Here is a 13382-nt window from a genome sequence, read left to right on the forward strand (position 1 = left end):
AATGCTCATTTGCATAGGGAAATTCAGTATATAATAAAGGCAACATTCCATATCAGTGGAGAGAAGATGGATATTGTAATGAGAAGAATTGAAATAGCTGAATAACCATTTGAAAAAGCATAAAATTGGATTCATTCCTCATACCAATGCAAGAAGTATCTCAAATTCATTAAGTATTTGTTAAAAACTATATTCTATTGGAAGAAAGCAAACAAATTTTTTCAAAACATGAGAGTGAGGAAAATATTTCTAAACTGAGCCCAAAATACAGATACAATATGGAATCCAATTGATAAATTTGACTTTCAGTTTCTGGTTACATGTCAGAAGCTTGGAAGTCACTACTCCATCCTAAGAATAAGTGAAAGTTGAATGGACTGAAAAATCAACTTTTCTCGAATACTTCAGAGGTTGCTTTGAGGAGACAGGGCAAGGTGCTGCCCCCAAGACTGGAGAACAGACAGGCAAATACAGGGAGTCATGGCTCAGGAGAGCAGAGACTCAGCGTGGGCACCAGTGCTGGGGCAGCAAAACTGTGATTGACCAGTTGCTCGATGGTCAACGTGGACTTAAAATTCCAGGAGGATCCTGTCCTAGAGCGACCCCACACTTTTGTGAGTTTTACTTCTGGGAGCCCCACCAAGTTCTGATAGTAAATATCCAAAAAATCCCCTGGTGCTTCCTGCAAGGGAGGGGAAAATAAATCATTTCGAAACAGGGCAAAGCATCTTGTTCTTTTCAACAAAGCCTGCCCTCAGAGGAAAGCAGTTAACCAGAGCCTGACATTGCTGGGGTTTTATCAGAGCCTAACTCACTTAGAGAAAGAAAAATATACTACTACAGTCAGTTCTAAGCCGTTCACATAGGAAAAGGGAAATAGCCACTTCCAGTCCACTTGAACGCTCGAACCCAGGATGGGGGAGAAAAACGCTTGTGAGGCTCCCAGTCCAGAGGCAAAGGCTCACTAGAACAGAGATGTGCTCGTGGGATGATAGACTATGTCCCCTCTCTCACCCTAGCACCACAGTACTAAAGTCTTCTTTGCAGCAGCAGTTCTGTTTACCCAGGACATCATGTCCAGCTGATGAGAAAAATTACCAGACATACTAAAGAGCAAAAAACATAATTTGCAAAGACAGAGCAAGCATCAGAACTAGACATGGCAGGAGTCGGCCGAACAAAAAAGCACAACCTAAAAGCTGAGAATGATGTTGTATTTGAGGAAGTACTGAAGACTATAGTTTGGGAGACACTCTCTCAGATGGCTCTGAAGAACCGTTCCAAAGAGGTAGTGGAGGAGACAGGATATATAGGAATCTTTGTTGAAAACAAAAGAAAACAAAATATATGGTCAAACATCAAAAGATTACTTCTAATCACAAAAAACCCAGACACTCAAATTAATGATTATAGTGCTTTTCTACATATGGGAAGATGCAAGAGTCTGGGCTCATTGAAACCATTCCTTTGATATGCATCTTAGCTATTTAGGGCCAGTATCCTGTTTTTCTACAATCTAAATTCCCCTCGGGGCACACTGTCTGGGGCTGAAATGCTGATGACTTGATAGTGGGCAACATTCATTACTTATTCAAATGGCAGGCAAGGTTTATTTGTCCACCCAGGGATCTTGGAATGATTAGACCAGGAATTCAAAACAACTAAGATGAATATTCTAGGGCTCTAATGTAAGAACAGATGGGCCATGTAAGCAGAGATATGAAATCCTAAGAACCAAAAATAAATGTTTGCAATCAAAAATAGTGTAACAGAAAAGAAGAATGCCTTGGATGAGCTAATTAGACCAGCCCAGATTATAGTCTTCAGGATCAATTTCTGCTCAAATAAACCAGGATCTCTTGGAGAAATGACTGATTTAAAATCTGAGGCAGGGAATGCATAAAATGACCTTGGATCATTTTATTGGACTTTTTTTTTTTTTTTTTTTTTTGCATCCTGATGCAAACAAACTAAACTATAAATAAATTATGAGATAATCCATGAAATCTAATGAAAGGCTATTTGATAAAATTAAAAATTTATGCTACCTTTGATATTGTGATTATATTTTTTAGAAAATAATCTTTCTATTTCTATGCATCCTAAAATACTTACAGCCACATTCTAGTAAAGTGTTGTGGGAATCTAGATGATAAGTCAGTAGGCAAGGTTCTCATCTCTTGTCAACCTCTTTGAGCCTTGCAGAGTCACCAGTTCTCTGGTATTTGGTTCTTTTTTCAGTGAATAAAGAGAATTAGAGTAGGTTCAATGGAATGCTGTCCAAATGGCTTTCCAGTTCTGAGGGTCTGCCTTGGGGTCACTAACCTGTATTGAAGGAAAACAACAGGTTTCCAGGTAACATTATCACAACATACACTGGCTAAAAAGTACACTATGAAGACAAGCTCAGCCCCACTGAACAAAAGAGTAAGTGTATAATATATTATCTATGTTCCAGCCTCTGGCAACCAGCATTCCACTCACTGATTCTATGACTTTGACTATTTTGTATATAAATGGAATCACACAGTATCTGTCTTTCTGTGACTGGCTCATTTCAGTTAGCATACTGTTCTCACATTTCATTTGTATGGTCTCATATGGCACGATTTTCCTTTTCTAAGGTTGAATAATATTCCACTGTATGCATCTTTTTTAATCCACTCATCTGTTGATGGATATTCAAGCTGTTTCCACCTCTGGAATATTGGGAATAGTGCTCTAATAAATGTGGAAATGCTAGTGTTTCTTCAAGATTCTGATTTCAATTTTTTGAATCAATGCCCAGAAGTGAAATTGCAGGATCATTTAGTATCTCTATTTTTCATTTTTTGAGACACCTCCAGACTTTTATGGTTAGAGTTCATCTTAAGTGTTCTTACCATAATAAAATAAAGTTAAAAAAATTAAAGCTATGAGTAATGTAGTAGTTATAGAAATGAATATAGGACCATAGGACTGAGAGGGGGAACAGAGCACAATACTATATAATTAGAAAACAGAAAGTTATCAAAAAACAAACAAACAAACAACCCAATGCATCAGCTGCGCAAACACCACTCAAAAAATGAGAAAGGAAGAAGTTAAACAAAAATGTTTGCGCACTATTTCTCTACACATAAATGAATATGATACATAAAAATGGAGTCAAATCACAGGAGAACATAACCCAATGTAAAGAATATTCCCTCATGTGCTTTAGACTATGAAACACTATAATTAGAATACAAATCCAAAAACAAAATTCCTAAGAGATGTTAGAATGAAGAATGAGAAGAAAATGCAGACTCAAAGAAACAAAATGAAGATAAAAAGTGTAATCCTTTTAGGACCCATAAATGAATTAGAAGCAAAGAGGTCAGAAAAGTTATAACTCAGAAGTAAATGTCTTATTAATAGGAAAGCTTTAGTAAGAAACACAACAAGTGAAAATCTGAAAGAACAGAAGATTCAACAGTTAGAGAACAACTAAAATGTGAGTAGGAGCAACAGCAAATCCTACTTAAAAAGGACTGATGTTGCTGAAGTCAACAAATCAATAAATAAAACCTAGGAAGCATAATCCAGTAGTTTCTCTGAAATGGGAAAAATAACCCCCTCAAAAATCTAACTCTTTAGGAAAAAGAAGACTACATTTCATTCCCTGGAAAGTTGATGTAAGATATTTAACAGTGAATTCTCATTTGATATGGCATACCACATTCCAAGCACAAAGAAGGAACTCTTAAGTTACTCAAGGAAAAAAGTAAATAATAGGAGGGTTGGGTTGGCGTCACAATTTTCTACAAGCAACACAGAAACAGTAGAAACAGTGGTTTCATAACAGAATGTTACGATTCCTAGAAAATGTGAAGATAATACATAATACATAAGAACAATACATAACAAATTGTAAGAGGTTGGAGAAAGGAGGTTAAAAAATGTCTGCAGTTTTTTCACTGTCTAATGTCTAAAAGGAAACCACTAGGTATTTTGCATAAGTTTTTAGTCCTGAAAGATCTTTCTGGAATAAATAAATCATCAGCTTATCAAGGACCAAGGTCAGGCTCTGAATAGGAATGCATGCATGTTACAAACCAAGGATGACCTCTAGCTTGTCCTGTAGCTTTTGAGTTGCATTTGCTCCCAGAATACACATGTGAAATTGGGCATATTTTCAAGAGAAAGAAAATGGGGAACTCACTACTCTTCAAGTTTTCAAACTCTCCCTCACCTTTTCCTCTGCAGCACTTTCACTCCGCATACCACTTTGTCTAATCTTACCAACTCATTTTTAGTAGTAGATGTTGGACAGGAGCTGGGCCAGTAAAGATCTGTTAAAGGCCTAGAAGCGGTAATTTCCTGCACCCAAAAGCCTAGATCACTAGATCTAAATCTTCTGGGGCTCTTAGCTTGAAGAAATCAAGGTTTTTCTTACCTGATAACAAGGTAAAAGCAAAAGCTGTGCTATTCTTTGACTTTTATTAATTTGCACAGTTTTAGTAGGTGGTGAGATCAAAACTTTAATTTTCCCAGTATAATCAGAATCTACTACACCAGGCATTACCGAAATTTTCTGAAAAGAAAGTGAGCTAAGCCCTAGCACAAGTCCAGAATGTCCTCAGGCAAGGGGCCAGCCACGCCCATTGGAGGTGGTGGAACTGGGGTCCAGGCCCGAGCTACCTGGGGTTGATAGGCACGGCTTGTTGTCTCTGTTTAGCAGGACATTGCCAGCAAAAATGTTTTATTTGGCCATAAGAGAAACATTGTCTATTTGTAAAATCTTTTTTGTTACGATTCTTTTTCTTTTTTTAGTTTTTTGTTTTGCTCTTTTTTTTGTTTGTTTTTTGTTTTTGTTTTTTTTTTTTGCTTGGGTGAGGCCCCCCTGAGGGGGTTTTCTGCAAGGAGCAGGCTCTGCTTTAAACACTCCTTTGTTTTTTGTTTTTTGTTTTTGTTTTTGTTTTTTTAAATTGTCCCTATCTTTTTTAACCTTAGGCTATGTTTTGAGAGGCTTTTGAACTGAACTGAACTGAACTGAACTGAACTGAACTGGGAGGCACAAGCGGAGGTGGGGTGGTCGCCTTAAATCAGAAAATGTTGGATAAATTTTTAAAGGTTTGCGTAGAGGGGAAGGGGGCTCACCAGGGAGCCTGGCCGCAGCGTCCTGTAAGTCCTCTCCTTCCTCGGGAGGTATAGTGTCCCTCCTTTTGTTGGCCAATGGCAGAAAATATGATCTGTGTAGAAGGTGGAGACCCACTGCCATCCACCGCTATAGCCTCTCTCATAGTCCATCTAACAGCCCTCATGATAGGGATCCAGAACATTTCTAATCATATTCCACAGAACAAAAGCATTTATAGGCCCATGTAAAGTATAATAAGTTTTTAGCTGTTTCCTTAGCTTCACCCAAGTATCTAAGTTCACAGTGTCCTTGTCTGGAAACCAAGGACATGGCTCTTGTACAAATGAAAAAAAATGACTGAATATTGGATTTGTTAACTTTAACTCCTCTCAAACTTAGTAACTGCAAAATTACTCCTATAAAAATCTGTCTTTTGTTTGACTCACTGTTACCCATGTCAGAAAATTAAGATTCATAGAAAAGTCTGCCTCAACAAAGGTTTTACTTTAGCCAAGGGGGGTTTTCAACCCGTAAAAGTCTGCCTTGTCAAAGTCTTAACTTCAACCTCTATAAAACTAGGTTTCTCTAAACCCTTCAACACTTCCCACTCCTACTCGCCCTCTCTATCCTACAGGGGGGTCCGCGGCACCCTAAGTGGGGTCCTATCCATCCCGAAAACTCAACACTGGGGGGGGGGAGTGATTAGATCACTCTGGGGGGAGCTTTTGCTCCGAAGGACTTACCTTTGAATAGCCTGTTCCGGGTGCCACTTGCCGGGGTCCAGCCCCGGTGGATCCGGGGTGATTCGAAGGTGGGGACGGAGTCGGCGTCCTGGAAAAAACTTATTTAATTACAGATATATAGGGAGATTAGAAACAGATAGTGTAGAAGGAGAATTAGTGGAGAAAAGAGGCTGAATAACTGGTTTACATGGAATACCGATCACCACCTATGTAGGCCACAGGCGTCTTTCCATTCTTCCGAAGGAGAGGAGGCACTGAGCCCTCCGCGGTCCGATCTCAGAAGCCCAGGCAGAATTAGCAGGCTTGGTGAGTATCCACATTTCAGATGGGAATTCAGCCAGGAAGACGGGGCGCAAGAAAGAAACGACACGGGGGAATCAGTCTTTCCAGAAACTGATCCGATCTCTTTATTTTTCAGGTTTGTTTATATACCTTTTTGTTATACATAGGGACGAATACAGAGTCATGCGGGGGTCAGCAGACCTGACCCTTGTCACAATCAGGTGCTTCATATAAAATTATACAAAGGTCTTATGAGTTTCATCATCTTTTAGCCATGAGGTCTGCTGACATTTTATGGCCCCTTCTGATACCGGTCAGTTAACCAGAAAACTTATTTTTCCAGGGGTGATTTTTTCTTAAATCAGGCGCCACCCTCCAAATAAAGCTGCATTCCTATAGGGTGAGGGTGTAGTGAGTTACAATCAAGAAAGGAATTTGCTTAACCTAAGGTTTAACATGATTAATCTTAAAGGTTAATACTTATTTCTCCTATATGCTAGTTATATTCATTATAAGGACAGGAATATGGAGATTTAGCAGCAAGTATTGGCTCAACAAATGTAAACCCTTCACCAATGTTCCCCTTAAGATCTATTTTGTCTTAAGATAGTGATAAAGTTACATAGCATAGTGATTTATAGTGATTTATAACAAAGTACAGTGATCTATAACAAAAGAGAAGATTCATTAACTCAAAAAGTCTAGTATTGCTAACGTCAAAAAACAACTATATTTCCTTTTCTATGTTCCAAATACATTGATTAATATATTCCCAGGTGCCTAAGGATATGGAGGCCTGATGGCAATCATTGACTCATCAGTGAAAAAAGCCCTATGCTAATACTCCAAACTCTCTGTGCTGTTTATGGCTGAGAGGCTGTCACACAAGCTAGTCTGTCAGCAGAGGGGTTTGACCTGAGACATCCTTGTCATACCCAGGGCAGGCAATTAGCAGTAATTATTGGCAGGACAAATGAAAAAACCCTTCACCAATGTAATTCCTAATCAACCTACTAATACTGTACTAATGACCTTCTAACTTCTCAAAAGAGTCTGTATTTAGAAAGTTTTAAAACATCCCGTGCCTCTCACAGTTGGGAGGCTGTAAACAATCACATGCGGCCGGACGAGCCTGATCAGGCAGGCCAGAGAACCTTCAGAGTTCCTAAGTTGAAACACTCTTGTCACGCCCAGGAATTTTTATTAACTGGAGTTGCAAGTTAACTCCTTCTCTGAGAGAAATGGTTATGGGGGAGAGCTCCCCGTAAAGTACTCTGGTTTGGGGGGTAGATGCTCGGGAACAGGGGGTTTCCTGAGGCTTGATCACGCCTTTGCATATGCCAAGCTTCCTTTCTCATGACCTTTGCCATGGGCAGAGTTCCTCACGCTGGCTCCCAACAGTATGTGTTGTAGGTATGTTTATACATGTGTTTGTATGTTTGTAAGCATATGCATCAATGGTGTGTGTTGTGTTTCTGTGTATGGGTTGTTGTGAATATATGTGTGTGTCTTATGTGTCTCTGTGTCTTCTGTTTGTGTTTGTGTGCTGCATATGTATGTTCATATGTTTGTGAGTAAATGTGTGTTCATGTGTTGTATGTGTGTGCTATGTTTGTACTTTTTTACGTGTATGTGTGAAAGTAGTGCATGTGTTGTGTTTGTGTGTATCTTTTGTTTGTATGTTTGTGAGTGTGTGTTTGTGAGAGTGTCTGTGTGTGTGCACCTGTTTCAAGAGCAATGGGAGGAGCCAGGGGAATCAGGAGGACCTTGCAGCCTTTGGGCTCTGCCTGGCACTCCCCGCTTAACCTTGAGCAGGACACTCTGTGAGTCTCACTTTTCTCCTGTGAAACCTCACAAGGTGGCAGATCTGCTCCATGTTGGAGACAAACACTGGCACGTGGCCCATGTGTGGTGATGCCCCATCGGGCAGGGTCTGGGGTGAGGCGGCTGGGGGCTGGGCAGACAGCTCTCTGGGCTTGAGAGTGGATGACAGGAGCTCCTGGTGGACGACAATGCCCTCCTTGGCAAAGAGGACTGGGAATTGCTCTAGAAAACATTGTAAAATGTCCTGGAATCTTCCAGGGGGACAGGATCTCAGCAATGCTTAGTTTGGACTCAGCATCCACATCTCCAGAGACACGGAGGCCCCGGCAGCGTGACCACCCGAGTCGGTGGCCTGGTGCTGAGTGCCGAGGACCCTGGCCTCCCGGCAGGACTGCACCCCACGTGGAGAGGGAGCCTGTGCCTGTCTGCTGCCCTCCTCACCACCCAGCACTCGGCCTCTGTGACCCTCACTGCCCGGCTCCCCCCACAGATCGTTCTGACCCCATGAGCCCCTCACCAGCCTCTCGAGCAATGTCCTGCTCACGTCACCTGGCACACTGGTCACTGCTCCCGGGACAGTGTCTGTCAGGACGCATCTCTGGTCATTTCTCCCCATCACAGAATCCCCCTGCTCCTCAAGTGGAGAACAAGTGCAGGGGAAGGAAGGCGGAAACAGGGTCCCTAAAGGGGATAGAGGGGGATATCTCAGACACCCCCTCACCCAGTCCCATGCCAACGAACCGATGCAAACAGCTTCCATGGGCAAGAGAAAGGCAAAAGCCAGGAGCCCCTGAAAGCTCAGAGGAAACATCAGTAAGACACGTTTTGGTTTTTTTCTAGATGGAGGAAGAAGAATTCAAAATCCTTTTCCTGGAGGAACCTGAAGAAGGTACACCTCAGGATACTTCTCCAGACGGGTCAGGAGGTAAAACAACTTTCTAGCAGACATGAACTTGAGAGAGGCGGGGCTGGGGCCTGAGGGGCAGGTGATGTGCTGGGAGGGGCAGCGGGAGTGCCCCCTGTCAGAGATTTGCCCACCGGGGTGGCCATCATTGGGCATTTGGGTTGGGCCTCCCTTCACCCCAGCCAGACAGAAGGGAAGGCACCCTGATGGTGCCGTGGGTCAAAGGGGGTGACAGACCACAGCCACTGCCCCTTCACTGAGTGTCAGGAAGGATGTGTTTGTGGGTGTGACAGACGACTCGCCCCAGGCCCCTGGTGGGTGTCGCACTGGCTCTACTGTGAGACTCTCAGGACCACAGGGGCTGCAAAGCACTAGTGAACACATAGGATGCAGTCAAGAGCCCGCAAGTTGGCTCTGTCTTCCCAAGGGGCTCCCTCCCCCCAAAAGCTGTTTCATCAAGGTCAGGGGCTTCACTTTCATGGGCTCAACTTTCCATCTAACCTGGAGAGACAGAACTTAGGAATTTAGGAATGCTGGAAATCCATCACTTTCCTGGACAAAGGAATTGATTGGCAATTTATTATGAAGTTCCATGCATCTATATTTTTATTAGAAGAACTTCAGTGGCCTGAGCCATTGGGAGAAACCCATAATATTAAGCTGCATAGGAAAGCGACAATCCCAGTATTCACACCTGATTTACCCTTTTGGCAGCAATTGGGGTTAAGTATTACTTTAAAATTCCCATCCATGCTCAATGTATTTCGCTTTTAAGTCCAAAGGTGTGGCATGAGTGTCTCCAGGCTTGCCCAGATGGGGAACCAGTGTCTTCCTCCAGCTTTGCATTTGAGTACAGATGGACGTTGCCCTTCCTTGCTTCTGTGGAACTCCCAGGCATTCACTCAGGTCACCTGCAGAAGCTGGAGGGAGGCGATATCTTACAGTTGGAGTTGGTGGGTGGGACAGACCATCAAGGCAGAAAGGCAGGAGAAACACACCTCTAATGGGGAAAGCTGGAAGAAGATGGTGCCAGTCCTGGCCTCAAGAGGCTGAGGGCTCTGCACTGAGACACAGCAATGTCTTCCCTGGGAACAGACTGGAAACTAGCTAGGGTTTGGTGCTTCTCTATGTGCTGTGGGTCCTGGGACCTGCAAGGCCAGGAGAAGGGAATTCCCTTCATGCCCTCCAGCCGGGGTCATTTCTAAAATCTGGACTTGGGGTCCTCAGTATTAGATGGGCATGAAACTCCTACTCGCAGCTGATGGTTCTGATATTCTCCTGGGTGAGAAAATCCAGCCCAAACTTCACTGGTGGAGCTTAGGACTGTGACCCCAATGTGAGCTGTGCTGTGGAGCTGGGGGTCTGGCTGAAAGGCCCCCACCCTCACAACACTCCTTGTTGGGAAAAGCGAAGGTAATGTGGCGTGTTCCATCACAGCAGGGAGACAACGGACAGAGGCTGTGTGCTTCCAACTTGACCATCTTCCTGGAAAGGGTCTCCAACCAGAGGTGCTCAAGGAAGCTCAGGCTCCCAGTTCATGAGGGGATGATCCCACCAGGAGGGAATAGGTGGTCCGAGAAGAAGTTTCAAAACAGAAGCATGAAACATGGCATTCTACCATATGATCCCACAATTCCACTTCTGGGGAACATACCTCATACAGTTGAAAAAAATATTGAATATATGTGTGCTGAGGTACATAGCTGCATTATTCACAATAGCAAAAAGTGGAAACAACCCCCCCCAACTCCATATATATCTGAATATGGATTCACATATACACCTACATTCATATATACACCTACACCTACAGTGGAATATTCAGTTCAGTTCAGTTCAGTCGCTCAGTTGTGTCTGACTTTTTGTGACCCCATCAATCGCAGCACGCCAGGCCTCCCTGTCCATCACCAACTCCCAGAGTTCACTCAGACTCACCTCCATCGAGTCAGTGATGCCATCCAGCCATCTTATCCTCTGTCGTCCCCTTCTCCTTCTACCCCCAATCCCTCCCAGTATCAGAGTCTTTTCCAATGAGTCAACTCTTTGCATGAGGTGGCCAAAGTACTGGAGTTTCAGCTTTAGCATCATTACTTCCAAAGAAATCCCAGGGTTGATCTCCTTCAGAATGGACTGGTTGGATCTCCTCGCAGTCCAAGGGACTCTCAAGAGTCTTCTCCAATACCACAGTTCAAAAGCATCAATTCTTCAGCACTCAGCCTTCTTCACAGTCCAACTCTCACATCCATATGTGACTACTGGAAAAACCATAGCCTTGACTAGACGGACCTTAGTTGGCAAAGTAATGTCTCTGCTTTTCAACATGCTATCTAGGTTGGTCATAACTTTTCTTCCAAGGAGTAAATGTCCTTTAATTTCATGGCTGCAATCACCATCTGTGGTGATTTTAGAGCCCCCCAAAATAAAGTCTGACACTGTTTCCACTGTTTCCCCATCTATTTCCCATGAAGTGATGGGACTGGATGCCACGATCTTCGTTTTCTGAATGTTGAGTTTTAAGCCAACTTTTTCACTCTCCTCTTTCACTTTCATCAAGAGGCTCTTTAGTTCCTCTTCACTTTCTGCCATAAGGGTGGTGTCATCTGCATATCTGACGTTATTGATATTTCTCCCAGCAATCTTGATTCCAGCTTCTGCTTCTTCCAGTCCAGCGTTTTTCATGATGTACTCTGCCTAGAAGTTAAATAAGCAGGGTGACAATATACAGCCTTGACGTACTCCTTTTCCTGTTTAGAACCAGTCTGTTGTTCCATGTCCAGTTCTAACTGTTGCTTCCTGACCTGCATACAGATTTCTCAAGAGGCACGTCAGGTGGTCTGGTATTCCCAACTCTCTCAGAATTTTCCACAGTTTATTGTGATCCACACAGTCAAAGGAATATTATTCAGCCTTAAAAAGGAAGGCAATTCTGACGCTTGCTCCAACATGAATGAAGCTTGAACATATTATGCAAAGTGAATAAGCCAGACACAGCAGGGCTAAAATTGCCTGATTCCAGTAATGTGAGTTCCTTAGAACTGTCAAACACATGGAGACAGAAAGAGCAGTGGACGTCAGGTGGTGGGGAGGAAGAATGGGGAGTTAGTGTTTAATGGGGACAGGGTGTCATCTGGGAAGATGGAAAGTTCTTGAGATGCTCAAGTGATGACTGCCCAGCAATGTGAATGTACGGAAGGCTACACCTAAATATGGTGCAAACAGTACATTTTATGTTTTGTATTTTCTACCTTATTTCCCCCCCAAAAAATTCAGAAAAAAGAAAAGGAAGGAAAGCATGTGAACCTAGGGCATATCTCGGATGCAGATGCTGGGCTTCCTTTGTCCTGCCTGCACCAGGACCGTCTGGCCCCGGGGAGGCTAAAGCGGGGGACGGGCTCTAACCACGGCTCCCTCACCGTCTCTTGATGCTTTCAGGGCTGCGGGGGGATGAAGGGACCCAGCAGACACTGAGGCTTATCCTGGTGGGAAAATCTGGGAGCGGGAAAAGCGCCACAGGAAACAGCATCCTCGGGAGGAGAGTGTTCGAGTGCAAGCTCAGTGCTAGCCCGGTGACCCAGGCCTTCCAGCACGGGCGCCTCACGTGGGCGGGGAGGGAGCTGCAGGTCATTGACACCCCCGACATCCTGTCCCGCTGGGAGGCGCTGCAGGGGACCGCTCAGGGCGTAGGCGAGGCCTGCGCCCGCTCTCAGCCGGGGCCACAGGCGGTGCTCCTGGTGACCCAGCTCAGCCGCTTCACCGAGGAGGACCAGCGGGTGGCCAGGCGCCTCGAGGAGGTGTTCGGGGCCGGCGTCCTGGCCCACACCGTCCTGATGTTCACGCGGAACGAGGACCTGGACGGCGGCTCGCTGGGGACGTACCTGCGGGAGACCGACAACCGGGCGCTGGCCGAGCTGGCCGAGCTGGACGAGCTGGACGTGGTCTGCTCAAGGCGACACTGCGGCTTCAACAACAAGGGGGATGGAGCCGAGCAGGAGGCCCAGCTGAGGGAGCTCATGCGGCACGTCGAAAGGGTTCTGTGGGAGCACGAGGGCCGCGCCTACAGCCCTCCGGCTGCCCCCCAGGCCCGCGCCGCGCCGTGTGAGAGCTGGGGCCTCTGGCGGCTGGGCGCCCACGAGGGGCACGGGGACCAGGCCTGGCTGCGGGGCCTGCGCCGCATCCTGAAGGAGCCCGAGCAAGCTAGACGCCAGTTCCCACTCAGTGCGCCCATCTGAGGCACAGGCCTCTGTGGTTTCCTGCCTGCCTCCCTTGGCCAGAGTCTGGCTCCCAGGCTCCTCACTTGCCTGCTCCATCCCAGGGGTCCCTGGCCCCTCCTGTCTCCAGGGCAGCCTCTGGTCAGGTGAGAGGAGGTGGGTGGGCTCCTGAGTTCTCAGGTCCTTCATCACACCTTCCAGAACACAGGGGCCCTCCTGCTCTGCTCCCCCAGCCATTCCTCCCATGTCGCTGGCGTTCCCTCTCTGCAACAGAACTCTTAGAGAAGCCAAGCCTCCTGATGCGGGCCTGTGCTCCCTTT

At 45.2% G+C, this 13382-nt stretch overlaps 1 protein-coding gene across 1 annotated transcript; it reads left to right on the forward strand.

Moving 5' to 3' along the window:
• On the forward strand, window positions 1160-13083 carry LOC108635866 (GTPase IMAP family member 6-like). The gene is made up of 3 exons (XM_018047471.1): window positions 1160-1288; window positions 8791-8875; window positions 12287-13083. The coding sequence occupies exons 1-3, from the start codon at window positions 1160-1162 to the stop codon at window positions 13081-13083; spliced, it is 1011 nt and encodes a 336-aa protein (XP_017902960.1).

Source organism: Capra hircus, chromosome 4 (assembly GCF_001704415.2).
Source record: "Capra hircus breed San Clemente chromosome 4, ASM170441v1, whole genome shotgun sequence".
Taxonomy (NCBI): domain Eukaryota; kingdom Metazoa; phylum Chordata; class Mammalia; order Artiodactyla; family Bovidae; genus Capra; species Capra hircus.

Bases quoted from the DNA above. Each gene is read 5' to 3' on its own strand.
- LOC108635866 (XM_018047471.1), top strand. From the start codon at position 1,160: ATGGCAGGAGTCGGCCGAACAAAAAAGCACAACCTAAAAGCTGAGAAT. The intron at 1,289-8,790 runs GTAGTGGAGGAG...GTTTTTTTCTAG, and splicing joins TGAAGAACCGTTCCAAAGAG to ATGGAGGAAGAAGAATTCAA. The intron at 8,876-12,286 runs GTAAAACAACTT...TGATGCTTTCAG, and splicing joins TTCTCCAGACGGGTCAGGAG to GGCTGCGGGGGGATGAAGGG.